This window comes from Xenopus laevis, chromosome 1S (genome assembly GCF_017654675.1).
Source record: "Xenopus laevis strain J_2021 chromosome 1S, Xenopus_laevis_v10.1, whole genome shotgun sequence".
Taxonomy (NCBI): domain Eukaryota; kingdom Metazoa; phylum Chordata; class Amphibia; order Anura; family Pipidae; genus Xenopus; species Xenopus laevis.
In genome coordinates this window covers 116,119,202-116,146,466 of record NC_054372.1, presented here as the reverse complement: position 1 = coordinate 116,146,466, position 27,265 = coordinate 116,119,202, and the positions used below count along the sequence as shown (strand labels likewise).

The 27,265-nt window shown below is 38.3% G+C and overlaps 1 protein-coding gene across 8 annotated transcripts in view; it reads left to right on the top strand.

The window, feature by feature from the left end:
• Window positions 1-27,265, top strand: part of kdm4c.S (lysine (K)-specific demethylase 4C S homeolog) — a 121,001-nt gene that overhangs the window by 28,219 nt on the left and 65,517 nt on the right. For all 8 annotated transcript variants that reach the window (XM_041580115.1, XM_041580116.1, XM_018243809.2 and 5 more), the window contains 3 exons: window positions 6,903-6,952; window positions 16,157-16,260; window positions 18,876-19,013. In XM_041580115.1, coding sequence (XP_041436049.1) covers window positions 6,903-6,952; window positions 16,157-16,260; window positions 18,876-19,013 — 292 coding nt within the window. The remainder of the gene's footprint in view (window positions 1-6,902; window positions 6,953-16,156; window positions 16,261-18,875; window positions 19,014-27,265) is intronic.

Sequence of the window (27,265 nt, the reverse complement as noted above, 5' to 3'; positions counted from 1 at the left end):
GAGTACCTAACATGTATTGGCATGAACATGAACAGAGCCTCATTTGCCTAAATTTATATGGTAATATGTGTAGGTCCCATGCTGGAGGCCCTTCAAAGGAATATGAAAGTCTCCATAAACTGTAACAACTGTGACTGTCAATAGCCACATACCCGTGTGGCTCTATCCTGTCTCCAGCACTGGTCTGATAGGCAGTTCATTCATTCCTCTGTGTTATAATGGGACAAAAATTGATATTGTGCAATACGAGTGACATCCAAAAATGCTGCCGTAGACTTAATTGTGCCACTTATTATGAAGTTGTCTGAGAATACATCAGTATAACTTGACAAGCACCAGTTGTTTGGGAATTTGAATTCAAGTCAATGGGTGGGTGTGTTTGGGCACTTAGGGACTGTTTTTTTTTGTTTTTTGTTTTTTTTTGGCTTCTTGTGGGCAAATTAAGTGAGTGATGCCAGTATAGAGCTCACCACAGGAAAAACAACTCACTTTATATGCATTCATATGTTTTTTTTTTAAAGGGGTTGATCACCTTCTGAACACTTTATTCAGTTTAGTTGTTTTCAGATTGTTCACCAGAAAAAAGACTGCTTTCCATCGTTTAAACTTTAATTTTGTGAAAAATGGTAAAACAAATAGTCTGTTTCTGTCTCTGCTGTTTCAGTCTGGCAGCTCAGTAATCCAGGTGCAGATTCTGGACTGTTACATTTTGCTACATTAGTTGATTCATTTCTCAGCTGCATTTTGGGAATGCAGCAGGGGTCCCCAATCTTTTTTCACCCGTAAGCAACTTTCAGATGTAAAAAGAGATGAACACAAGCATGAAAAATGTTCCTAGTTAGTGCCAAGTAAGGGTTGTGATTGACTATTGGTAGCCGCTATGTGGACTGGCAGCCTACAGGAGCCTCTGTTTGGTAAAACACCCGTTTTTTATGCAACCAAAATTTGCCTCCAAGCCTGGAATTAAAAAATAAGCACCTGCTCTGGGGCCACTGAGAGCAACATCCAAGGGGTTGGGGAGCAACATGTTGCTTACGAGCTACTGGTTGGGGATCACTGGTCTACAGAGTCTGCAAACCCCACACCCTGAGCTGCTTTAGGGCTCTTACACATGAGCGTTTTTACCTGCGCTCCCCTGCGTTCCGTTTTTCGGCGTTCAGCCGCAGGGGAGAGCAGGAATAGACGCATTTAATTATTTCAAATGGGGCTGTACTCACACAGGCGCATGTAGGCGCCGAACGCAGGTTGAGACGCAACATGCTGCATTTTTCCTGCGTTCGGCGCCTACATGCGCCTGTGTGAGTACAGCCCCATTTGAAATAATTAAATGCGTCTATTCCTGCGCTCCCCTGCGGCTGAACGCCGAAAAACGGAACGCAGTGGAGCGCAGGTAAAAACGCTCATCTGTAAGAGCCCTAAGAAAGACATAATAAGGTGAAAACTTTACACTTTTCTGGTGAATTATCTGAAACCAACTGAACTGGGAAAAAAGTGTTGGAAGGTGAACAACCCCTTTAAAAACTGTATATTAAATTGCTAACTCTCACCCATTGTTAAGTACAATTCTTAAAAATTCTATAGCGTTGAATGGAAGTGGGCGAGTTTTTTTTATTTAGTGTTCTCTAATATCACAATCTGAGAAATCTGCCTCCTAGTGTCCTGTTTCTCTTAGACAAGGGGCACACAACATTCTATATGCCTGCATTTCTAGAAATGTCAGACCCACTGACTTCTGCATGGTTTCAGTGCACTGACTGGCACTTCATTCTAGTTTGCTACTTTGCTTATTGTCTGTAAATATTGTACCACCTAAATGTTTTTAGCAAAATTGTGCTAGTATCGTGAAATAAGAATTATAGTTGTAGCTTTATGTGAAGGTTATGATCTTTGCTTACTGGAAAGGAATTGGATATTTTTAGCTCCTTTCTAGACCACAGCCCATGTAGACTCCTATAAGGACTATGTCCCAATGAGGAGGGAAACTTGGGCATGAAGACAGAGCACAATTGAACTGGAAGGCTGACACTTGTGGTGTTTTGACAACATATGTTCTTGAGCGCAGTTTTGGGTTCCAAATGCCTAGAATGTCATTTCTGGTCTAATATTATAATAGGTTTCAGTTCAACAAAAGGCTATGGAAATGTTGCACAACCAGAGAAAAAGTTTGGTGGCATTTTTCTTGCTCAAAAAAACGGATGTGAGAAACTTTTTTTTGTTATTTTTCACACAAGATCAGTCGGTAAAAAACGAGACTAAATACTAACTACACTACTAAATAAACAAGGGTATGTTAATATACCTTAAAGAGGACCCATTACCCAAAAAAAATATTCCAAATCCTATTTTCTCACGTTAGTTAAGCAAAATGAACTTAAATTACACTATATAAATTATATGAATCTTGTTTCCATCAGTCTGGGAATTCATAATTATAACAAGCAGGTAGGAGCCATTTTGTGGACTGTTATTAAGACAAGCCTTGTATCATTTCAGAATCTTGTTTATGCACCAGAATGGGGGACCTGATGTCCATCCCCATGTCCTGGCTACACAATTAAATGGCTAACAAAACTGGGGGAATGTGGGGGAGCAGTGACATCTAGTTAGTGCTGAATGGAATGTGAAAGTAATTGCTTGTCCCGCCTCTATGTCTAAGGCATAGAGGAAGTGCAGGCAATATTTGATTGACAGCTGAGATTTTTAAATGAGTTTACAACTGATATGAAAGTTTTAATTAAAAAAAAAATGGATTTCATGTTTAATTTGAAAAGGACTGCTGTCTTCTTCAGGCTGTCAGCCCTTTGCATGGTAAAATGCTAGCCAATCAGCAGCTGAGCAGACCTCTCAGGGAACTGCAGTATATCTTTCTATGTTTGAAGTCAGAGCTGTGATTGACTACCCTGAAGAAGACATATTAATTTCAAGTATATGCTTTACCGTTGAATCCCAAATATATAAATAGAGTAAGATAAGTACTCACAATATGCATGATTCGTTGTTGTGGCAATGCACTACAAAGTAAGACAACACTGGGATATTTTTCAGCTCACTAGATAGGCAATACCAGGGAGACCTAAATAAAACAGAGTTGGCATTATGCCTTGCTTTGTCTGCATCCAGCAGTTATTTAGTTCCGATTTGCTGCTTTCCCTTATAGTTTGTAAAGTTAAGCACTACAGTATGCTTTTTGTTGAACACTGCATTCTACTAGTGCTTTTCCTATCCGTAATGTACAAAACAAGCATCTAATCCTCTTGATATTTTCTTACTTGGACATCACTCTACATCCACGATCTGTTCAATCCATTGATTTCCCATCTGAAAAATTCAAGTGATGTACACACGCTTCAACAAATATCCCTGAAGGCAAGCCTTTTATTTTATTCAAGGGTAAAATTATTTTTGCAATCGCTGTGCGTATAACTGTTCATCTTGCCTGCCGAGGGAAAAACATTTCGAAAAGTGACGTGTCATTAGGCCTCTATCCTGCTATCTATTAATGAATTTTGCAATGCACAAATACAATAGCTGACATACTTCTTGTATAAACGGTGGAATAACAGACATGTATTTGGACTAGTCTGCATATTCGATACTCCTTCGTAGAGTGGAAGACAAGGCTCTAGGGCAATGTGATGTTTGTTAAGGTAACTAGAGGCTGTGGTAGAGAAAGCAGATGCAGAACATGATCTGACTCCCACCACACACCACTGGAGAATCTGTGGTTTGTGCTGGGCCATTGTGACTGAAACCGGTTGAAGTAGTTGCCAGAATGTAGAAAATGCAGGGTCCTAGCAGCTCAAATAAAGTTTTGTATCCTTACAACAAAAACTTGCATTCATTAAAAAAAAAAAGAAAAAACTTTGTTCATAATAGTCCCGAATGGCAATAGATTCTCACACAAGCATTTAGTAGTGGGGTGCCCTAGACCATGTTGCAGGAAGAGCCTGTTGTCTATAGTGACCCATTAATTTACCTGTTAAAAAAATAATGGGTTACAATTCCATTACCACTAATCTTACTAGGCAATTAACATTTGTTTTAATAAACAATGTACTTCTACCCACAATAATAAAACCCGAGTGTTTGCTGTAGAAACTCTTGATATCATTTGTCTAAGTAAACGTATATCTTGCAGTGAAGGCTGCCATTATGGTTCTGTAGGGCACAGTTTGCAAATTAGAAATTAGATACAGATTGGCTTTAGTTTTTCTAACTTGTATGTTACAGTCAACTAGGCATATTGTTCATCAAACTTTTGAGGAAAACCATGTTATTCATATTTAGGATGTTTTATGTAAGTAGCTAACGCTGTGGATATTGGAAATGTAAGCTTTTTAGACGGTTGCTAGTTTGGAATAGAGAAACCGACCTGGTTAGGGTGAGACGGGCTAAAAGCAGCCAAAAAGCCCTTCACAATTAGTTTGGAATAGAAAAACATATTTGCCCATTTTGGAATCCCTAAAATGCGTACATTTAAAAAAAAAAAAAAAAAGTGGGGTAAACTTGCTGTTGATGTCATATTTCACCTTCTAATGTAAGGTATATTTACATTTCTGTGGTGTGCTTTAAATTTCTCAAAAAACTATACATTTGTTACTGTTTTACAAATGGGACTTTTGAAAAGTCCTGTATTGTTGTGCATATAATGATACATATGTTTCTGCAATGTCTATATTATGGAAAATTGTTACCCCCCCCCTAAAAATCGTCTGACTTTAAACTCAAATGAAATTCTACTGGCAGAGAAGGGATTAACATACAGGCTCCCTTATCTGGAAATCTGTTATCTAGACAACTCTGAGTTACGGGAGGGCAATCTCCCATCAGGGCAGGGGCACACGGGCAGATTTTCGGAGATTTAGTCGCCTGGCACTAATCGTCTCTTCTTTGGGGTGACAAACTCCCAAACTGCCTTCCCCCTGCCTTCCGCCTGCTGTAATGAGAAAACGCCAGCACAATGGCACTGGCGGTGCTTCGATTTCCGAAGTCGCCTCGAAGTTGCCTCACGAGGAAACTTCGGGCGACCTCGGAAATTGAAGTGCCGAGAGTGTATTGCCACAGGTGATTTTTCATTTTAGCAGGCGGAAGGCAGGGGTAAAGCAGTTCGGGGAGATTGTCGCCCCGAAGAAGAGCCGATTGGTCGCCAGGCTACTAAATCTCCCCGAATCTGCCCGTGTGCCCCTGCCCTTAAGCAAATAACTTATTTTGCTAGAAAGTAAGCGGTGAGGGAGCTAGAGGAGAAACCGAGGAATCTAGTTGAGGCAGAGAAACACTATAGAAAATACAGGAGCCAGGAGCTGCTATACTCTGTACCATTAGGGCACCCCAGAACGCACTAGAGGAAGAGTGTATATCACTATATGTGGATGATGTGCTTCTATACCTGCATATCCCAGGTGACTTCCTCCAGACTGTCCTGCATATAGAGTTCAGACAATTCAAAATATAGATTTCAGACAATGTTTTAAGTGAGTGGCTGTGCACATTTCATATGCCCATTTAATACTTGGTTGTGGACCTATGCACAGCTCTCGCCATTTGATAGCATAACCATTTGATCATATTCCCCATTGACACAAACCTTCATCTCAATTTTTTCCTTTCCACTCTCCTAGTGTGGGTAAACTTCTTCAAGTACCTTGGCATCGTTCTAGGGATTTAGACCCCTTCATACCCTTCAGTCTTGAACCAATCCTCTGCACCATGAAAGAGAAACTGAAAGTGTGGACTAACTTACCCATTTCAATCTGGGACAGGATCAACTTGCTAAAAATGATATTCCTCCCTCTGTGTTTCATAACTCTCCTGTCCCCATTCCATATACCTTATCCACCTCCCTCAACGCTATCCACACAGCTTTCCTTTGGGCAAACAAACTACCCAGGTTTGCCAGGAGCAAGCTTAGAGCTCCTGTGAGTGAAAGGGGACTGGGTCTTCCACACTGGTACTTTTACTTGCTAGCAGCCCAAATCTACTATATCCACTGGTGGCTCAGTCCAGCACCGCCTAATCCTATCTTCTTACTCCAGATAGATAGTCACTTAAATATATCCCTTTTTGCAAACTTTCAGATCACCACACTGAGCACCTGGTTATACTCATACCCTAAAAGCCATGGATAGTAGTACTTAAAGGGATTGTTCACCTTTGAGTTAACTTTAATTATGATGTAGAGAGTGATATTCTGAGACAATTTGCAATTGATTTTCATTTTTTATTAGGTGTAGTTTTTTGTTATTTAGCTTTTTATTCAGCAGTTTTCCAGGTTGCAATTGCAGCAATCTGTTTGCTAGGTTCTAAATTACCCTAGCAACCATGCACTAATTTGAATAAGAGACAGGATTATAAACAGGGTAGGTGCTGAATAGAAAGATGAGTAAAAAAACGTAGCAATAAAAATAAGTTTGTAGCCTTACAGAGCATTTGTTTTTAGATGGGGTCAGTGGCTCCCATTTGAAAGCTGTAAAGAGTCAGAAGAAGAAGGGGAATAATTAAAAAACTATAAAAAATAAATAATGAGCCATTATATAACCTACTAAAAGTTAACCTCTTATTTTAGAAATTATATTCTTTTTCCCTGTAAAAATAAAACCTATAATTACCTTGTACTTGATCCTAAGCAGCATTAATCTATATTTGTGGAAGAATTACCCCATTTGGTTTATTTACAGTTTAAATATTTTTTAGTAGATTTAAGGTATAGCGATCCAAATTGTGGAAAGGTCCCTTATCCAGAAAACTCTAGCATTCTGTAAAATGGATCCTATACTGGATTCTGGATATACCAGGTTTTCAAATGACAGATCTTTTTTTTGTATTTATAATGGTAGGAATTGGGTTTGTTTTTTGATTTTTTTTTATGTTTGTTTTTATTTATATTTTGTGTTTTTCATTCTCAGGTATACAGTCCCACCAGAGCATGGTAAAAGACTAGAAAGACTGGCTCAAGGTAATATTTTAATATGTTTTCAATGATGCCAATGTATTTTATTCTGTCAATGCAAAATCTGGAGTGCACTTCATCAGATAAAGCAGTGCAAGCTTTGTTCTGAGACTAACGCTAAATTACAGGAGCAGTGACTCAAGTGAGCAGGTGTTTAAAAAAAAAAAAAAAAAATGAGAGGACTCCAGATGTGCCATGTGTCTGCAGGGTTATGCATGGGGCATCTTTATAACATATTCAGGGGAGCCTAGGTGGAAATTTGTCAAAACCATGGTCTTTTTTGCTAGTATTTTTTGCACCTTGTCCCATTTAATAAATGAGACCTGTTATAAATATTTGACATTCTGTGGTTATTTCTGGTAGGTTTTACTGTGGCTCTTTTTTTATGATTGTGCTTTGGCACATTTGGCTCCCCCACAAGTATTTATAACTTTTTTTTTTGTTTAAAAGGAAAATCTTCTGATTCAGTATACACTAGCATTGATTTAAAAGTAACGGTTATAGTAATTGATATAAACATTCAGTTTCTGCTACAGTCGATAGTTGCTCTAAAATGTTGCTTATTTAGTCCATTACAATTCACAGCTATCCAAAATCAAGTGTCTTTATCTTGTGTGCAACGAGTAATGTATATAAATTTGTTGTATAAACAGTTGTTAGATCTTTCTAGGAGTATCCTAATGCTCATTAAACTATTGGGTCATTTCTATTGATGTTGAGTTGGTTAACGGTATTCGTTTTCTAACTGCATATTGTATTTACACTAATTAAAAAGAGTTCAAAATCAGCATTAAAGAATCTGTGATGTTAAATGGAATTATCATCCAAAAATAACAAGACAGTTGATATACAGTTAGGCCCATAAATCTTTGGACAGAGACAACTTTTTTTTTCTAATTTTGGTTCTGTACATTACCACAATGAATTTTAAATGAAACTCAGATGCAGTTGAACTGCAGACTTTTAGCTTTAATTCAGTGGGTTGTATTAAAAAGATTGCATAAAAATTCAGTCAGGTAGTAACAAGTATAATTTAAAGGGCGAGGGGCCAATTTATGGAAAGGCTTACGATAGAAAACATGGAACCCAAAATATTTTTTTAATTAAAACATCCATTAATTTTAATTAAAAAATTATACTAAGACTTTCCATTATGCACTTCCTGGATGTCACCACACTCCTCACATATTATATAACTATGTAAGCTAGTTTATATTGCTCGACAAACAAGATTGAATAGGATTTGAAGTTATATGACAGTTTACCTTCAAAATCTAGAGCACTGCAAGCCATTATTCATATTTGAGTTCATACTTAAATGCAGGCTGACTAACTGCTCCCTTCGGAATTATGGCTGTTTTATTGACCGGGTATTATAAGCATGTGCTGCCCCTTTTCTCACAAATTCAGATGATCTGGTGCCAAATTTAGCACGTTTGCAGTAGGTGCAGTTACTCTTGGCAGGAACAACCCTATTATCCCTTATACTGGATTAATTAGCATCTGCAATGAAAATTATAACATATTCGTGTTAACCTTTAAACCCATTCTTAAAACATGAATTGGCCATACACATACCTATAATCTCTGAATGACTAGACGTTTTATTGCCATTTAAAGGTGATGTAAAGGCAAAAAAAAATCCCATTTTTACTTTAATGAAAAAGAAATCTCCAATATACTTTTTAAGGGGTTGTTTACCTTTCCGTTATCTTTTAGTATGATGTAGAGAATGATAGTATGAGACACTTTGCAATTGGTTTTCATTTTGTATTATTTTTGGTTTTTGAGTTTAGTTTTTTATTTAGCAGCTCTGCAGGTTCAGCAATCTAGTTGCTAGGATCAAAATTACCCTAGCAACCATGCATTGATTTAAGTAAAAGACTGCAATATAAATAGGAGAGTCCTTAATAGAAAGATAAGTAATAAAAAGTAGTAATAACAATAAATGTGTAATCATACAGAACATTTGTTTTTTATATGGTGTCCGCGACCCCCATTTGAAAGCTGGAAAGAGTCAGAAGAGAGAGGCAAATAATTAAAATAAATAATGAAGACCAATTAGACCGTTGTTTAGAATTGGTCATTCTATAACATACTAAAGGTTAATGTGAAGGTGAACCACCCCTTTAATTCAAAAATTTGTATTGTTTCACTGTATGTAGTGAAATTCCCCCTTCGTTTTACTTGCTCTGCTTGCTGTGGATAGGACAGTCCCTAGCTGCTCTTCAGGGAAGCGATCATACTTTCAAACAGCAGGGGGAGCCCCCCCACCTTTCTTCCCTGAACTCAAGCTGCTTTGTTTGTTTCCCTGTAAAGCAGCCGGCGACCCATGGGCAAAGAGCATATGTGGTCAGCCCCTGTATGGCTGCTTTAACTCTTTTCTTGTATAAAAAATATTTGACCAGTCCTCCCCTTTCAGCAACTGCTAACCTTCTCTATTCCTTCACACATATTGAACCTATTGTATACAGCTGTTTCTGTGCACCAACTCTCTACTTGACTCACCATAGTAACACAGTAAGTTAGGTTGAAAACCTACATATATATAACCTGCCTTACTGATAGTTGAACCAGAGGAAGGCAAAAAAACAAAAAAATTTTGAAGCCTCTCCAATTTACCTCAGAGGTGGGGAAAATTCCTTCCTCACTCCAAGATGGCAATCGGACTAGTCCCTGGATCAACTTGTACTATGAGCTATCTTCCATAACCCTCTATTACCCCCCTTGTTAAAAAGCCATCCTTCTTAAAGCTATCTAATGTATCAGCCTGTATGACTGGTTCAGGGAGAGAATTCTACATCTTCACAGCTCTCACTGTTAAATACCCCTTCCGAATATTAAGACGGAACCTATTTTCTTCTAATCGGAATGGGTACCCTCTTGTCAGCTGGAAAGACCTACTGGTAAATAAAGCATTAGATAGATTATTACATGATCCCCTTATATATTTATACATAGTTCTCATATCACTCCTTAAACTCCTCTTCTTCAGCGTGAACAACTCCAATTTGGCCAGTCTTTCCTCATAAGATTAACCCATGCTGTAATCCATGGTAAACAATCAAATAGCTCCATTCATTTTTCTACTTGCAACTGACTTTAAAAAGCTAATCACTGATTGGTTGACATACTGTAGGTAACTGCTCATGGGCAAATTTGCCCAGTGTTGATAAATGAGCTCCACAGACTGGAGCAAATTAGAGGTACGCATATAAATACATTTGAAGATGGCATTGAATAAAGTGCAGTAAGGAACATTAACACAAATGGAAAGTGTATTAAAAGTTTTCAGTCTTGGATTTTGTTAGAAAGTGTCTGAGACACGCACATGCCCAGTGGACTCTAAGCAGCTGTTGCGAAGCTTAAGGGGTTGTCCCAGATCATCAAACAGAAAATGAAGTTTGCCTGTCAGCCGATTATTAAATTCTGATGCTAATTGTGTTTCAGAGCTGCCATGTTGCAATAATCCAAATAAATTATTAATCAGCTTTATATTGTGTCATTTATATGATATATATTCAGTATCTTTTCCATCAGCCCCTAAGTTCATTCATTAAAGGAAAACTATAACCCAAAATGAACACTTAAGCAACATATAGTTTATATCATATTAAGTGGCATATTAAAGAATCTTACCAAACTGGTCTATATACTTAAGAAAATATTGCCCTTTTTCATCTCTTGCCTTGAACCACCATTTCGGGATGGTCTCTGTGCTGCCTTAGAGATCACCTGACCAGAAATACTACAACTCTAACTGTAACAGGAAGAAGTGTTGAAGCAAAAGACAGAACTCTGTCTGTTAATTGGCTCATGTGACCTATCAAGTATGGTTTGTTGGTATGTTTGTGTGCACAGTGAATCGTACGATCCTAGGGGGCTGTCCTTATTTTCTAAAATGGCAATTTTCTATTTATGATTACCCAATGGCACATACTACCAAAATAATATATTATTATGAAAATGATTTATTTACATGAAGCAGGGTTTTACATATGAGCTGTTTTATGCAATATCTTTTAAAAAAAAAAAACCTACATTGTTTGTGGGGTATAGTTTTCCTTGACGGCTGCATAGAGCATGTGTAGTGTATCGGCAGAAAACAAGATGGGGAGCTACTGGGTCATATTTTAGGCACATATCTTTATTGCTCCTTTAAAAATAATCAGTTTAGCTCTGTGTGATGTGCCTAGAACTGTAATACATAGTGTCACAGATGGTAATAATACAATTACAGACCCAACCCAGATGTTGGATCATTTTAGGCAATACTTCCAGGCGACGTACCAGATACCCAAAGATGATGCAATGGAAGGACTCACTGAGTATTTAAATAGCATTGACTTTCCAGTAGTACCTCATGATTCAGCAATGATGCTGGAAAATATTACAGTCCACGAAGTTAAAGATGCAATTAATGCATGTCCCCCGGCGAAAACACCCAGACCTGATGGGTTTTCCATAGAATGGTATAAGAAATATTTAGATGTTTTAGCTCCTAGACTGGTAGAGTTGTTTAATGGGTCTGGTGGAATTGGTACTTTACCAGATTCTTGCTATGATGCGTATGTTATGTTCATCCTAAAAACAGGCAAGCCATCTGATCGATGTGAGTCATATCGTCCAATTTCCCTACTAAACTCGTATGTTAAAATCTTTGCTAAAATTCTTGCTAATATACTTAAATTGGTGGCTGAAAGGGTAGCTGAAACCACTCTGGAGTCCTACCTCCATAGACAAGACCTGACCAAAACACTCTCTTGGTTCTATACAATTTTGTCGACTGCAGGCCCTTCACCCATGGAAAAATCTTAAGACCAAATGGCAGAGAGACATTCCTGGGTTGGATGATGAGAAGTGGTCTGATGCTCTTAAAATGGGTCAAAATATTTCCATCTCAATGAGAGATAGATACATCCAGGTAAAGTTTGCGATAATGTATCAGATCTGTGCCCTAAGTGCAGAGATGAGGTAGGTACTTCACGTATTTTGGTCATGCCCGGTGATGCAGGGATTCTGGGGTAAGATGCTTCAGTTCTTGAATGAAAAGTTAACACTCCCAAATATTCGTTCCCCGGAACTCTGGTTATTAGACCTGTCTGGTGATGTTCCACTTCGCTCCTACTCTGCTACCTAAAACTTCTCTATTACGCCAAGAAAGCCATTCTTATGCACTGGAGGTCCTTTGACCCCCCCTCCCTCGTTGCAATATTGACAAAATCAAGTCAGAAATTGACATACTTAGCCAGAGGGTACCCAGAGAAATTTGGTGCCATATGGGGTACCTGGTTGAATTTACAGTAGTCTGTGAAAATGATTGAAATCCTGTATAGCTGTAATGACTGCCTCTGCCTCACGTCTTTTCTTTTCTTCTCTTTTCTATTTCCTTTCTCTGCTTATTGATGTAAAAATTGCAAAATAAAAACTTTAAAAAAATAAACAAAATAATCAGTTTGAGAAAAGAACTGAGATAAGATTCAGTAAATTGACAGGTGGTATACATACATGTATGTGTAAATGTATTTTGGTGAAAAACAATGCAGTTAAATAAAATCGAATATTCATCTGTGTAGCATGGAGCACGACATAAAGTAGAATGGATAAAATCCAATACTTTATTCATCCATTCTGTCATTATAAGAATTCATCAATAGTGTACAGAACCATTACGCTTGACGCGTTTCGTAGTCTTCTGGACACTTTCGATATATTTTTGTATTCTATTGTATATAAAATAGGCTAATTGGTAATGTGGTGCTGCAAAAAATTTTCCTGTTCTTAGCCTCAAAACTATAGGCCGGTTAGTCTGACATCAGTGGTAAAAAAGCTTTTTGAAGCAGTATTCATGGATAAGATACTAGACTTACTTGCAAATAATAATACTTTGTGCCAGCATGGTTTTATGCCTACTAGATCTTGCCAGACTAATTTAATATATTTTTTGAGAAGGTGAGCAGGGACCTTGACTTTGAGATGGCAGTGGATTTAATCTACTTAGACTTTGCTAAAGCAGAAGGATACTGGTTTAAGTCCTAATGATTGGCCTGGAACATAGTATTTGTATTTAGAGAATTGGCTGAATGATAAATTACAAATAGGAGTGGTAAATGGAACATTTTCGAACTAATGCTGGAGTACCACAGGGCTCTGTACTTTGTCCTTTGCTTTTTTAACTTGTTTATTAATGACCTGCAGCTGGGCATTGAAAGTACAGTTTCTATTTCTAAATTATGCAGAACTATATGTACCAGGCAAGATGCTGCCACTTTGCAGAGTGATTTGACTAAATTGGAAAACTGGGCAGCAAACTGACTAAGTTCAATGTAGATAAATGCAAGGTTATGCACTTTGCATAAATAATCTAAATATATACACTAAATGGCAGTTTGTGGGAGTTTCCTTAACTGAGAAGGATCTAGGGGGTTTTGTAGATCACAAGTTGTCTAATTCCTGGCAGTGTTCATTTTGTGGCTACTAAAGCAAATAAAGTTCTGTCTTGCATGAAAAAGGGCATCAACTCAAGGGATGAAAACATAACTTTTCCTGGAGTCTGCGGTGCCGTTTTGCGCTCCAGTCTTTAAAGGAGAACTAAAGCTTAGCTAAAAAAGTAGGCTAGACCTACTGTACATTATCTTTTGAGCTTCTCTACCTGCCCAAGGCAATCACAGCCTTTTAGCAGTAAAGATATTTGGCTTGTGTAATAAGTTCAGTATATAAAATGACGTTTTTAGCCATATTCATTTTTAGGATTTAGTTCTCCTTTAAGATGCATATAAATGAGCTGAAGAGAATGCAGAGGCATGCAATAAAACTGGTTAGAGGGATGGAAGACTTCAATTATGAGGATAGACTGGGGTTGTTTTCTCTGGAAAAAAGACACCTGCGACAAGACATGATTACACTTTACAAGTACATGAAAGGACATTATAGACAATTAGCAGGGGACTTTTTTTTCCCATAAAGAGGATCACCGCACCAGAGGCTACCTCTTTACGAAAATAACTTTATTTGAAGCAGCCTAGGGGGTTCTTCACAGTGAGGAAAGTGAGGTTGTGATGGCTGATTCTGTTAATGCCTTTAAGAATGGCTTGGATGATTTCTTGGACAGGCATAATATCATTGGATATTGTGATACTAAAATCTACAATTAGTATAGATATTGGTATGTGCAGTTTATGTGAATGTGTCGAAGGTCGGTATTTGTGTATAGATGCTGGGTTTTCATTTGGAGGGGTTGAACTTGATGGACTTTGTCTTTTTTCAACCCGATTTAACTATGTAATTAACTATGTAAAATAATCATCACATGTGGGCATAAAGCAATCTCCTTTTGCCAGCAGAATTGACCTCTTGCCCTTGGAAATTTGTTTGGTAAATAAATGCTTTCCAATTTGTGTGTAGCCACAAAAGTTAGTTTCTTTGATAATTGTCCATTAAGGAAACTTAATTTTTTGCTGAGTGACTTATTCTTATTCTATAGTATTTTCTTTGTGGTTGTAGAAAACAAAACATTATTTAAATGACTTGATTTCCTTATGCATTATTCCAAATGAAATCTTTGTGCTGAAAGGACAAGGGTACCACCTGCTGAAAATTCTAAACGAAAACAGTTATAAAAGAAAATGCCAGCATTCAAGTAAATATGTATGGGGAAACAACCACCAAAATGCTTTAGGAGGACTTCGGTTGTGAAGCAGAATTCAATATTCATTCCTTAAATGGATTTGATTGAGTCATAAATGAGTTTTCAAACCAAGAAGAATTTTACATTGAATAGTAAAATCGAAGTCTAATAATGAATACATTATATGTGCATGCATTTTAATTTCATGCTTGATTACCCTCTTGATCTATTTGCTTCTTGCTCAATAATAGAGCACTGTCCATTTCACAGCATTGTTGTAATGCATTCATTTGAAAGATTTATTAAACAATGTTTGCAGTTTCCACATATTTTCTGTGTGGAATATTGTAATGAAATCTTTGATACTTTTCATAGTTTATTTGGCTTGTATAATTGGTTCATTTTTGTTTTTATCTCTAAAAGCATAGGAACCACAAAATGCTTAAGATGTTAATTTTTCAAGTTTCTGTTATTCCAGGCTAGCTTTACATCTTCAACTGACTTTCTAAATGGATAGTATTGATCAGTTACTAATGAGACCGATGTCGTTTTTTAAAATTTAAACTGGGACAAACATTGTTTTGTATTTCAATTTGCTATTAAAGAAGACATTTTTCTTCTGGTGAACTATATCAATTTTTCTTTGCCTGATACTAGGCAAAATAGGACATGCATAAGATGAGTAATCCAGTAGATTTTTCTTGTGGATCTATTGACCAGATTTAGTATCCATATATTTGCTGAGGTGGATAGTACTGATTTAGTAGGAATTTTAGACTCCTTTACTAACACAGGCAGGGCAGGAACTAGGGGTAGACAGAAGAGGCACCTGCCTAGGAAGCAACAATAAAGGGGTGCTTTGGAATGTCTTCTGCCAACCCCAAGTCCATGTTTGCTGCACTCTATAGCCCTCCCCTCCATCCTCCCCTCACCTACACTCCCCTCCCCTCTCCTTCACACTCCCCTCCCTCAACTCTGTTAGGCATGCTTGCAGGGGGTAGTGGGCTGGCCAGCCGTGTTACCTAGGGCTCCCATCTGTTAAGTGAATACAGCTAAGAGAGACCCGGCTGGTTTACATGTGGTTTACTGCCTAGACAAGACCATCCAACCTCAAGCAGGACCGGGGCCAAGCCATCTACCAATGCCCCCCCCCCCGTATGTGTGCGTGCGTGTGCTTATATGTGCCATAATAAGAGAAAGGAGGGAGGGGAGGGTAACTAAGCAGAATGGCAGGGGAGGGAGTGATAGGGGGGAGGAGAAGATGGAGGCCAGAGCAGCAGAGGAGCAAACTACCTGGACTAGGGAAAACTTTTGAACATGAACCTGCAGAGCGCCCCCACATCTTTGTGTCCTAGGCCGTGAGGGACATGTGTATTAAGACACTAATTAAGGGCACATGTGCAGATAGAAATAATACCAGACAAATTAGAAGAAATTTAAAACAAATGAAAAAGGAAGATTAAAAAAGTACAATGGTATTTTAAACAATCCTTAAATTTTCACCTTTACAAATGATTTTTAATTGCCAGAAATGTTATATAATTTTTCAATGTGCTTATTATTTTTGCTCAATATTTTTGCAGGTTTCTTCCCCAGCAGTTTTCAGGGCTGCGATGCATTTCTGAGGCATAAAATGACTCTCATATCGCCGTCAATATTGAAGAAATATGGAATTCCATTTAGCAAGGTACTTAACTGGCAGTTTTTCTGTTAATCCTTATAGAACCATTAATATGAAAACTTTTTTTTTTCACCCAAGAAGTATGTACACAAGAAACATCTTTTGTAATGTTATACAGTACTGCAGTTTTTCTCTAACTGTTTGTCATGTTCCAGTCATTACAGGGGGGGCTATTTAAAGATACCAATGACTCTCCTGAAAATACTGGTCTCTTTCTAAGGAAGTTGATATTTAGTGGGGTCCATAATTCACATTTTTTTTATTTAATTTGGCCATTGTTAACTGTTTGGAACCGTTCAGGGTTGCAGGTTTGTCTTCTCAGATCCTGGTAAAATGAAAAGAGAAATAAAAATTAGAGCTGGCAAGTTTACCAATGAAAAGTGCTCATACAGTTGCAAGAATGAGTTTAAAAACTCTTTAGTGTTACCTGGATATTGGCATTAATTATTTTTAAATGTTATCTGAACTTCAGTTACTTCAGTTACTTCAGTTAAGTCACAGTTACATCTAAACACAATCAATGGTACTTTTCTCAAGAATATGCTGCTTATATGAACCCTATGAGATGACCTTTGAAGAATAATTGCAGAGACGCATGAAGCTGCAAAAGCTTTTCTAAAGGCCTGTATGTTCATTTAATTCGCAGTGCTGATAGAGGTTAAAAGGAACCCTAGGGTAACCGCAGTGAACATGCAAATATTCAGTTTGTGTCACCTGGATATTGCACAATGCTTCTGAAGCAGCTTTCTTTGGATGGATAAGATAAAAGTTGAACTCTTCATACCAATGGTGTGCCCTGAGGTAGAGCACCATGTGCCAGAATCGAATCTCGCACAATGATGCATGGTAGAGGGAGCATTATGGTTTGGGTCTGCTTTGCTGTTTGCAGCAGAGGCGATCTGGCTCCTGTTACATTGTGCGAAGAGTCAGATGCAGAAGACAGAAATGGATAAACAAATGCTGTTCCTTATTTCAACTATATTTGCAAATAATTTTCCATCAGTAAGAAAACCAAAACATGTTTTTGGTTGGAGGACCCCTTTAATGGTAACTGGGCAATACATCAAGGCACTACCTGGAAACACAGAATGGCATGACCTAAAATTAGCTATTTAATCAAGACAACTCCACTATATTAATGAATGTACATACTGTATCACTGAAAACCTTTTGTAAGAAGGAATGGTACAAAAATTCCTGATCAGCAGATGCTTGGAATTTTTGATTGAAGGTTTGGAGTACAATCTTTTGGACCAAAGGGTTTTATTTTTTTTCCTGGAAATCTAATAATGGTATTTATTGTTCCTTTCTTTTAAATACAAATTGTTGCGCCTTATGAAATGTGAGTAAATTATGTTGAATAAACCATACCTGCCAATTTATACATTTGTTGAAGTTGCTCTTGCTTCCATACTGCAACATTTTAAGGCATACAGCATTATGGGTTATGGTTAAGGCTAATAGGGGCTTGGTCTGAGTATATCTGGGCACTGGAAGCTGACCAGTGATCCTGGGCCATGTTTGTTTTTGATTCATAATATGTTAAATTAGCGGAGTGTACTAATTGTAGCCAGCTGATACTCTCTTCTGCTGTCATGTTTTGCTACTTTGCACATCTACTTTTCACAAAGCATTGAATGAACAACTTCTGTTGCTTGCTTACTGAGCCTTGTATTAGCTCCTGTAGGGCTCTTACACACAGATGATTTTTTCTGCATTTTTTATTTGTGTAACGCATGGCTTGAGTACAAATAAGTGCATTTGCTAATTGATTTCATTATATTCTGCCTGGCTCTACTCATGAGCGCTCTGAGTTGCACACAGCAACTGGAGCATGCTGCATTTTCTTGCGCTGGATGATCGTTCAGCTGTCAATAGAATAGAGGTTTGCGTTTGGAACAGAAAAAAAACGTGCTTAGTTATGTTAAAAAAACAATTTTTTCACACTCGGCATGCATTTGAAAAACACCCGAAGAAATGTGTAAGAATGCTTTTACAGTGCTTGTGTAATTGCTCTGTCAATTTCACATAACCTTTTCAGTATTCAATAGGGTTGCCACCCAGCCAAGGCTGGGGCCAGTATTACAAATTTACCTGTAATTTGTAATACTCTTAAAAAAAGCCCTTGGCCCACCATCAATTCACTCAAAATTTAAATTTTATTCAGCCTTTTTGACCGCCCCTTTTGCTTCATGGACCACCCGCCTTTTGTTGCTCCCCCCCCCACCGGCCGGTAACATTTTCCACAAAAGTTGGCAACCCTAGTCTACAATAATATGAGAAACTGGGCACACATAAAACTTTCAACTACCTTTTCTACTTTTTCTCAAATAATAATAATAATAATATTATGCTTTAGAATACTGAAATGCTATTCCCCTTTTTATTCGTGAATATGAAACTTGCTCTAAGTTTTGTCCATTATTGTTCTGACCGTAAATACAGAGACTTAGCTTACCAGGATATTTGTTTGTGGGGACTCGACCATTTAGTTACCAATTGTGTTTTGTCAGCAGGATTGTTCTAGCGTTTATTTGTCCCTCTTTCGTCTTTGATGTCTCGGTTTGATGCTTTTTTTCCTTTCACAACTCCTAATGCCTTCTCTCTTTTCTCTCCTGCAGATTACACAAGAATCTGGTGAATTTATGATCACTTTCCCATATGGGTATCACGCCGGTTTCAATCATGGTTTCAACTGTGCCGAATCAACAAATTTTGCTACAGTCCGGTGGATTGATTACGGAAAAATTGCCAAACTGGTGAGTTGATGATTTGCGTTAGACAAACGCTTGTTGTCCTGCTGTGCTGCATGAAACCTTCATTGTAAAATGACAACTTCCCAATCTCAGCATATCAAGCTGTTAGAATATTGTTCTGCTCCTACTGATTGCCAGTTGGCACTCTAATAATATATTATTTAGAAAAATGCTCTGCTTTCTTTTTTTCTCCTCTCTTGTCATTTTTGTAGTGATAGGCAAGTATTTTAAGGTAACATAAGCACACAGGTATAAATGCATTTATATATGAAAAAAAAAGTATAAATTGCATAAATTGATATATGACAATATGCAGTGTGTTTTAACACTATAGCACCTATAAGTATTAATACACATCAGCACAATAACACAAAAGATAGAGCTTCCCCTCCTGTTTTGTCATATCTTTGTTCTACACCATCTATTTTGCAACATTTTACAGCTTGTGCTCTGTAAATCCCTCATTCTGAGCTAGTGAAGTGTCCATGTGCAAATATGAAGGATTTTATTAGTAAATCAGTCAGACAATCATAATAAACCATGCATGGGATGGTAAAGGAGGGTAACAGAAGATAATATAACACTAGGAGGGTATTATATATTATATTCTGTGTTTTACATATTGTCTAGCAAAGTTGATCATTCTGTTTCTGAAGCCATTTTGGGAGCTAGTTTTGCTCCATGCTTTTGGTGCTGATGGATTAAAGGACTATGATAACTTATGCATATTCTGCAACAGGAGATGCTGGAAAGCATGGTTTGTATGATCAAAGAACTGCCTGCAGGTTGTGTTTCTTTTTATTTTTTTAAAGTGGGCTGTAATGCAGTTGTTTTGATGTTTGGTTTGATGGATTTGTTTGCCACTGCATTCATTAGCTTCATGTCAAAAAACTGACAGGCTGTTAAATGAAACTTTGGCTTAGACTTTCAGCCTGACTGTTTGGAGGCATTCCTGAAGATTCCCATTATTTATTTATTTTACTTGTGTGGGCAGCATCCTCCAGCACTAGTTTTTTTGTCTATGCAGAAGGCGCAGTTATTTACTGTGCTGATTTTCTTAAAGTGGACCCATCACCCAGACATAAAAAGATTTAATAAGTTCTTTTCAAATTAAATATGAAATCCAATTTCTTTTTTTATTAGTGTTCATAGATGTTGTAAACTCTTTTTTAAAAATATCAGTTGTCAATCAAATATTGCCTGCCCCTCCTCTATGCCTTAGGCATAGAGGCGGGGCAAGCAATTACTTTCAATTTCCATTCAGTATTTCCTAGATGTCACTGCTCTCCCTACATTCCCCTGTTCTCTTCAACATTTAATTGTGTAACCAGTACATGGGGATGGACATTGGGTCCTCCATTCTGGTGCACAAACAAGAGTCTGAGATGATACAAGGCTTGCCTTAATAACAGTGTCCACAAAATGGCTCCTGCTTGTTATAATTATGAATTCCCAGACTGATTGAAACAAGATTCAAATAATTTATACAGTGTAATTAAAGTTAATTTTGCTTGACTGACACGATAAAATAGGATTTGGAATATTTTTTTTGGATGACGGGTCCCCTTTAACTGAAATAAGTCATTTTCTGGGACAGCCAGATTTTGTATGTTGTATCATAACAGACAGCTTTGTTAGTGCAGGTGAAAGCAGAAACAAAATGTATAATGAAACTGCACTAGTTTCCATATAATTAGTTTTCTGTTACATTACACTGACTCCAGGAAAAAATGTGTTACTAAATCATTATTAAAATACAGCTCATATTGCTTTGCTATGATAGAACATAGAGCATTTCTAAATTTACCAACATTATGTTAATCACAAATACTGAACCAGGGGTATACTGAACCTAACAAACAAAAAAAACAAACAAAAAAAAAATCCGCATTCGTGATGGGTGAATAAATTTGTCAGGGGCGAATTTCCGTGTTCCGCTGATGGCGAATACATTTGCGAATCTGCCAGGAAAAGTTGACGGCGTCAAAAAATTTAGGATGCACGTAGGAAAAGTCCATCACGGCAAAACCGCCGCGTGTCAACATTATTCAGAATCCCATTGACTTTAACGCTACCATCAAAATTCACGTTTCATGGGAAATTCGTGAATTTTCTGCCAAAGCGAAAATGCGACAAGTTCGCCTATCACTAATCTGCATTCTAGATACTGGTGATGTGCTTAAATGTGTAGATGGATAGACAGTGGTACAGGAGTTCCAGAGGAAACATGCAACACGTGGCACCTTTATAGTACGAAAGAAAGACAGAATTATTTTTGAGAATGAGGATAGCTTCTGATATAATCTAGTAAAACATTTTACCATGTTCACTGCATAGGTGCTCCATCACAGTAGTCTCTGGCTTTGTGTTCTGTTCCAAAGCCATTGGCAATCCTAATGATGTTACTGTGTACAAGTTGGTTTTGTGAATTTAAAATAGCTTATTGAAATCACTTTCCTCCAGTCTTGCCTTGCATTCATTTGAATTGAATGCGTAAGTGTAGAACAGGGATCCCCAACCTTTTGAACCCGTGAGCAACATTCAGAATTAAAAGGAGTTGGGGAGCAACACTAGCATGAAAAATTTTCTCGGAGTGCCAAATAAGTGCTGTAATTGCCCATTTAGTAGCCCCTATGTGGATTGTCAACCTACATTGAGGCTCTGTTTGGCAGTACACCTGGTTTTTATACAACCAAAACTTGCTCCCATGCCATAAATTCAAAAATAAGCTCCTGCGTTGAGGCCACTGGGAGCAACATCCAAAGGGCTGGAGAGCAACATGTTGCTCACGAGCTACTGGTTGGGGATCACTGGTGTAGAACTCTACATTGCTGGTAATTTGCTTGATGTTAGGGTTAAAGGGATGCTGTGATTACTTATGAATTCAATAGCTGCTTTGCAGAAGCAGTGGGAGCTGCATTGCATCTGTGCTCAGTGCCTCAAACAGCTGTCAGGGACACAAAGCGCCTAAAGCATATTCAATGTAGGACATGCAAAAGGTGTGTAAAAAAAAAAGCATCTGTATAGGTAAAACAGTTGTTGTTGTTATTAATAAGTATTTATAAAGCACCAACTTGTTCCACAGTATTATACAACAGAAGGGTGTATACATCAGACATACAGATTATGCACAAATGTGACAGATGCAGGAGGTAATAAGGACCCTGCCCATTAGCACTTACATTCATCTTTTTTTCCCAAATGCTGCTTTTTCATAGGAAAATTTATGTAAAAATATTTTTATCCTGCATATCAAATTTATAAGACAGATTAATGTAATGATTACTCAGCCCCTCAAGCAATTTTGTGAAGAACCTTTACAAAGAAAACAATGAAGACTTTGGGCAAGTATGTAAACCCCACAAGAATCACGTGCTGCACCAGTATCTTAGAAAAACTGAAATATAGTCAAGCAAGGCTGTTTCATTCCCCAGTGGGACTGTGTGTTAGGCAGAGGTAGGGATATTGAGGCTATCAATATTGCTGCAGGAACCTTTTCATGTTAGATAGATATAATTGGCTTTTTTTATAAAATGAATATGGAAAAAAAGCATTATGCAAGCCTTTACACTAGGGCCATTGAAGAAGCAGCTGTTATAGTTAGTAGATACACGGACATCAGAACAGCCGGGGCAGATAAATGACTTTATATATTTCCTCTGATCAGTCACATTTGTTTGTTGGCACATTTCAACAAAGGCAGGCGTTGAGACAGCAGAGCAGGAGGAATGAGGGAAGCATATTTGCTACATTGAGTGATTCCTTCTGGCCTGATTGATGAGAGTAGCAATGTAAAAGGCAGCTGCTTATCTCTACCAATACATATTGTAGCATCCTGGCTCCTGCAAGCACAGATACCACATAGCACCATATGTCAGTGAAAAATCGGACAGACTGGTAAATCACAGAAAACTGCCACCAAAAGTCTTGTACATTTAGATTATGTGGTAGATTAACTTTAGTTTTTTGCACATCATGGCCAAGTGCAATGAGCAATTAATATTTTCACAGTGTTCGACATATCTGACTGGTTTGCTGCACTGGGGAGATACTATAAAATAGCATGCATTTCTTCTATTGCGAAATAAGGGACAGACAGATTTTGTATGTTGTATCATAACAGACAGCTTTGTTAGTGCAGGTGAAAGCAGAAACAAATTGGATTATGAAACTGCACTAGTTTCCATATAATTGTGTTTTCTGTTACATTACATTGACTCCAGGAAAATATGGGTTACTAAATTATTACTAAAAAAGAGCTAATATTGCTTTACTATGATCGAACATAGAGCGTTTCTAAATTGACCAACATTATGTTAAGCACAAATACTGAACCAGGGGTATACTGACCCTAACAAACAAAAATAATAAATATATCAGCATTAGTGATGGGCGGATAAATTCGGCAGGTGAGAATTTCCTTGTTTCTCTGCTGACAAATACATTTGTGAAAATTCACCGGTGTCAAAATTTTTAGGACGCGAAAAGTCGCTCACAGCAAACCCGTCACGTGTCAACGTTATTTGGACGCCCATTGACTCTAACACCAGCAAACGCCACTTCCCACCTGCGGGGCGAATGGCTGTTCACCATGTCAATCAAGGGAGATCCTGCCCAGGTTTCCTTATTTGGAAAACCGAGCAGAATCATTAAAAAAAACAAAAACAAAAAAAACTCTGCAACACACTGATTTAGGTCACATGGCACTGAGCCACGAGAATATGTTTCTAAGATAAACAGAGAACTGTTCTAATATTGCTCTGCTTGGTAACGCAATCAGAAACCGCAAATGACCGTTCTCATTTCTTTCCTAAGCAGAACATCAGAACAGTTCTAAGAAGAGCATCATGCACAGTTTTACATTTTTCTTTAAAAGGAGAACTAAAGCTTAGCAAAGAATTCTGGTATAAGTACTGTATGTTATGTTTGGGGGAATTGTACCAACCCACGGTAACTACTGTTTTTTTTTAGCAGTAAGGACCTGGCTCTATTAAGATGCCCCTAGTGGATACCCATCATTTTTCTATTGATTCAGAACACATGCTCAATTAGTTACCTGCGCTTAGGTATGGACTATTATATTAATATAAAATTGATATAAAAATTATCATACAAGGTTAATTAGTCATTCAGATTCTCATTACATGGCAGTGTAAACCAGTGTAATTAACATCAGAACATGGGAGTAACTACAGAGGAAGTAGTTGCAGAAGGGCCAAGAAATGTAGAGTGTTCAGTAAGGCCCTAATTAATGCTAAATTTTGATAGATTACAGTAGAAAACCATAAATTTACCAATATCTCGGGTCCCTAACTTGAATTAGGTCTGGACTGGGGCCCAGTAACATCTTGTTACACCACTGCATCAGAAGCATACATTTCTATGGCAAGGAAACCTGATATTCTGCTTGATGCTTTACTACCCCTTAGCTTAGTTCCTCCTAACAGCTGCTCAGATTACACGGACTATTTTAGTGCCACTGGCACTCCTACCACAATCCAAGATTGGGAGCTCCTGTAACAATTTTGAAAGCCTGGGTCATTACTGGTATATGGCTTCTAAACCTTTAGGCTGTGGCAGTAAATTCAGTTTATTAAATACAATATTTCTAGCCACACTCATTTTTAGGGTTTTGTTCTCCTTCAAGGTGTACTTATCCTTTAATGTCTTAAATGTATTTGACCTGCAAATTCTTTATATTTATATGGAACACCTTGAACAGGTCACACATTATATTGTATGAACACATGTATTGTGTGCTACTAATGATGTAGGGCAGTGCTGTCCAACTTCTGTGGTACCGAGGGCAAAATTTTACTGGCCTATGTGGTGAAGGGCCGATAATAGAAGTCGGTGTTGGCCACACCGCCTTTAAACCACACCCCCTTTTAAACCACACCTGCAAGAACTTTTAAAGGAAATGTCAAGCCTTTTTTCAGTTTTGGCATGCCTGTATAGCCTACCCTATCCCAACCCGAACCGCATTAGTTTCGCTGTGAAAATCGCCTCCTTATTCCTGCACCTATGCATTCTTTGTCTCTCTGTACAATCATTTACTCGGCAGCCATTTTTTCCGGGTTGTGCTCTTCCTGTTTGTATTGCGCATGTGCCGACAGTCCCTCCCGTCTGACCTCTACACTGTGGTTTCTAGATCAATAAAACGTTACGCCTTCTTGAATTTACATAGAAAACATCCTGGTTGGCTAAGGCACTTCAATAGTTAAAGTCTCAGGCTCTATTCCTCGCTCACTGCAGTCAGTAGAAAGAATAATTGCTAGGAGCAGGGGAGAGCGGAGAGTTAATGTTTAGGATCGTCATCTCTCTATAGCAACCGCCAGTGCCATCTGCTGATTGCCGGATCGACTGAGGAGGCGTGTTAGAGAGTTCACTGATGATGCGGCTGATTTTTTTTACCGAAGCCCAAGTCCTCTTGGGCCTCTAATGCGCATGTGCAAGATTATCTAGTAGAAAGTGCGCATGTGCATATCGCCAAGTGACAAGGCTCTTTCCAAAGGGAGGGGGGAGAGAGTGCTGACCGTGCAGAGAAGAAGCAGGAAGCTGCAATCAACCAAACAGCTCAGCTCTTTGCTTTTCAAGGACGAGAGTAATAGGTATGTGAAGACTGTAGTGAGGCATGTTAATGATTAAATTCTTGTTGTGGGGGTTGACATGTCCTTTAAGATCATATCCACATTAATGGTGGTAGCACACCAAAAAACCTAATGGTTGGTGCTAACGGCAGAGAAATCCCTCATCATTCATATGTGAAAAATTGAAGTCATGTTAAAACATACCCTTAAATCCATATGCCTCATCTTCCCTTGTGGATAATACAACAACCCACCAACACATGATTAAACACCTTAGGGGCCCTTAACAACAATTTCCAAATGCTAACAAACCCCAAGAACAAACCCCTAACAGTCTTACATTACACAGGTAGCGTAGGGCAAGCAGAGAATGGCACACACAAGCAGCACTGGGCAAGCAAAGAATGGCACACCCAAGCAGCACTGGGCAAGCAGGAATGGCACACACAAGCAGCACTGGGCAAGCAGAGAATGGCACACACAAGCAGCACTGGGCAAGCAGAGAATGGCACACACAAGCAGGACTGAGTAAGCAGAGAATGGCACACACAAGCAGCACTGAGTAAGCCGAGAATGGCACACACAAGCAGCACTGGGCAAGCAGAGAATGGCACACACAAGCAACAGTGAATGGCACACCCAAGCAGCACTGGGCAAGCAGAAAATGGCACACACAAGTAGCCCTGGGCAAGCAGAAAATGGCACACACAAGCAGCCCTGGGCAAGCAGAAAATGGCACACACAAGCAGCCCTGGGCAAGCAGAAAATGGCACACACAAGCAGCCCTGGGCAAGCAGAGATTGGCACACACAATCAGCACTGAGTAAGCAGAGAATGGCACACACAGGGAGGGAAGGCAGAATAGAGCAGGAGACAGGGAAAACTATCACTCTAATATGTACTACATACAATGACACATAATCTCTGTAGTGATACCTTTTTTAAGTTTACATATGGTAAACAAGCACAGCATGTGGGGGGCCACAGAAGGGGGGGGGGGTTGCGGGCTGCATGACAGCCCTGATGTAGGGGATGAACTAGGGGTGTGGGTGGTGCCATGTATTGGTAAATTGCCTATGGGATTTTTGAATTGGTTGTTCACCTGTTCTAACTTTTAGCAAAAATTAGCCATTCTTCTATAGTTTTAGTTGGTCTTCATTTTTATAATAGTTGTTGCCTTTTTCTTCTGACTCTTTCCAGCATTCATTTGGCTGTCACTGACCCTTAGCAGTCAAACTATTACTTTGCAAGTTGACTGTTTTATTGTTAAAGTTACATTTTATTATTTATCTGTCTATTCAGGACTCTCCTATTCACATTTCAGTCTCTCATTTGTGCCACTGCATGCAACCAGATAGAGGCTGAAATGCCAAACTGGAAAGCTTCTGGAAAAAAAAGCAAAACAATTCCAAAATGACAAATAAAAAAGGAAAACCAGTTACATGTTGTCTCAGATGATGTAGATTATACAAAAAGTAAATCAAAGGTGAACAAATAGCTGTGCAAGGGAGCTCTTTGTTAATTTGACCATACCACGCTGTTTATTTTTTAGTAAATATGATACTTTCTCTGTGCATTTATTATGTAAATGTTCAAAACTGTTTTGTACCACTCTTAAGAGCATATTACAGGGAATTATATAAAGTATATATTTAACAATGTACT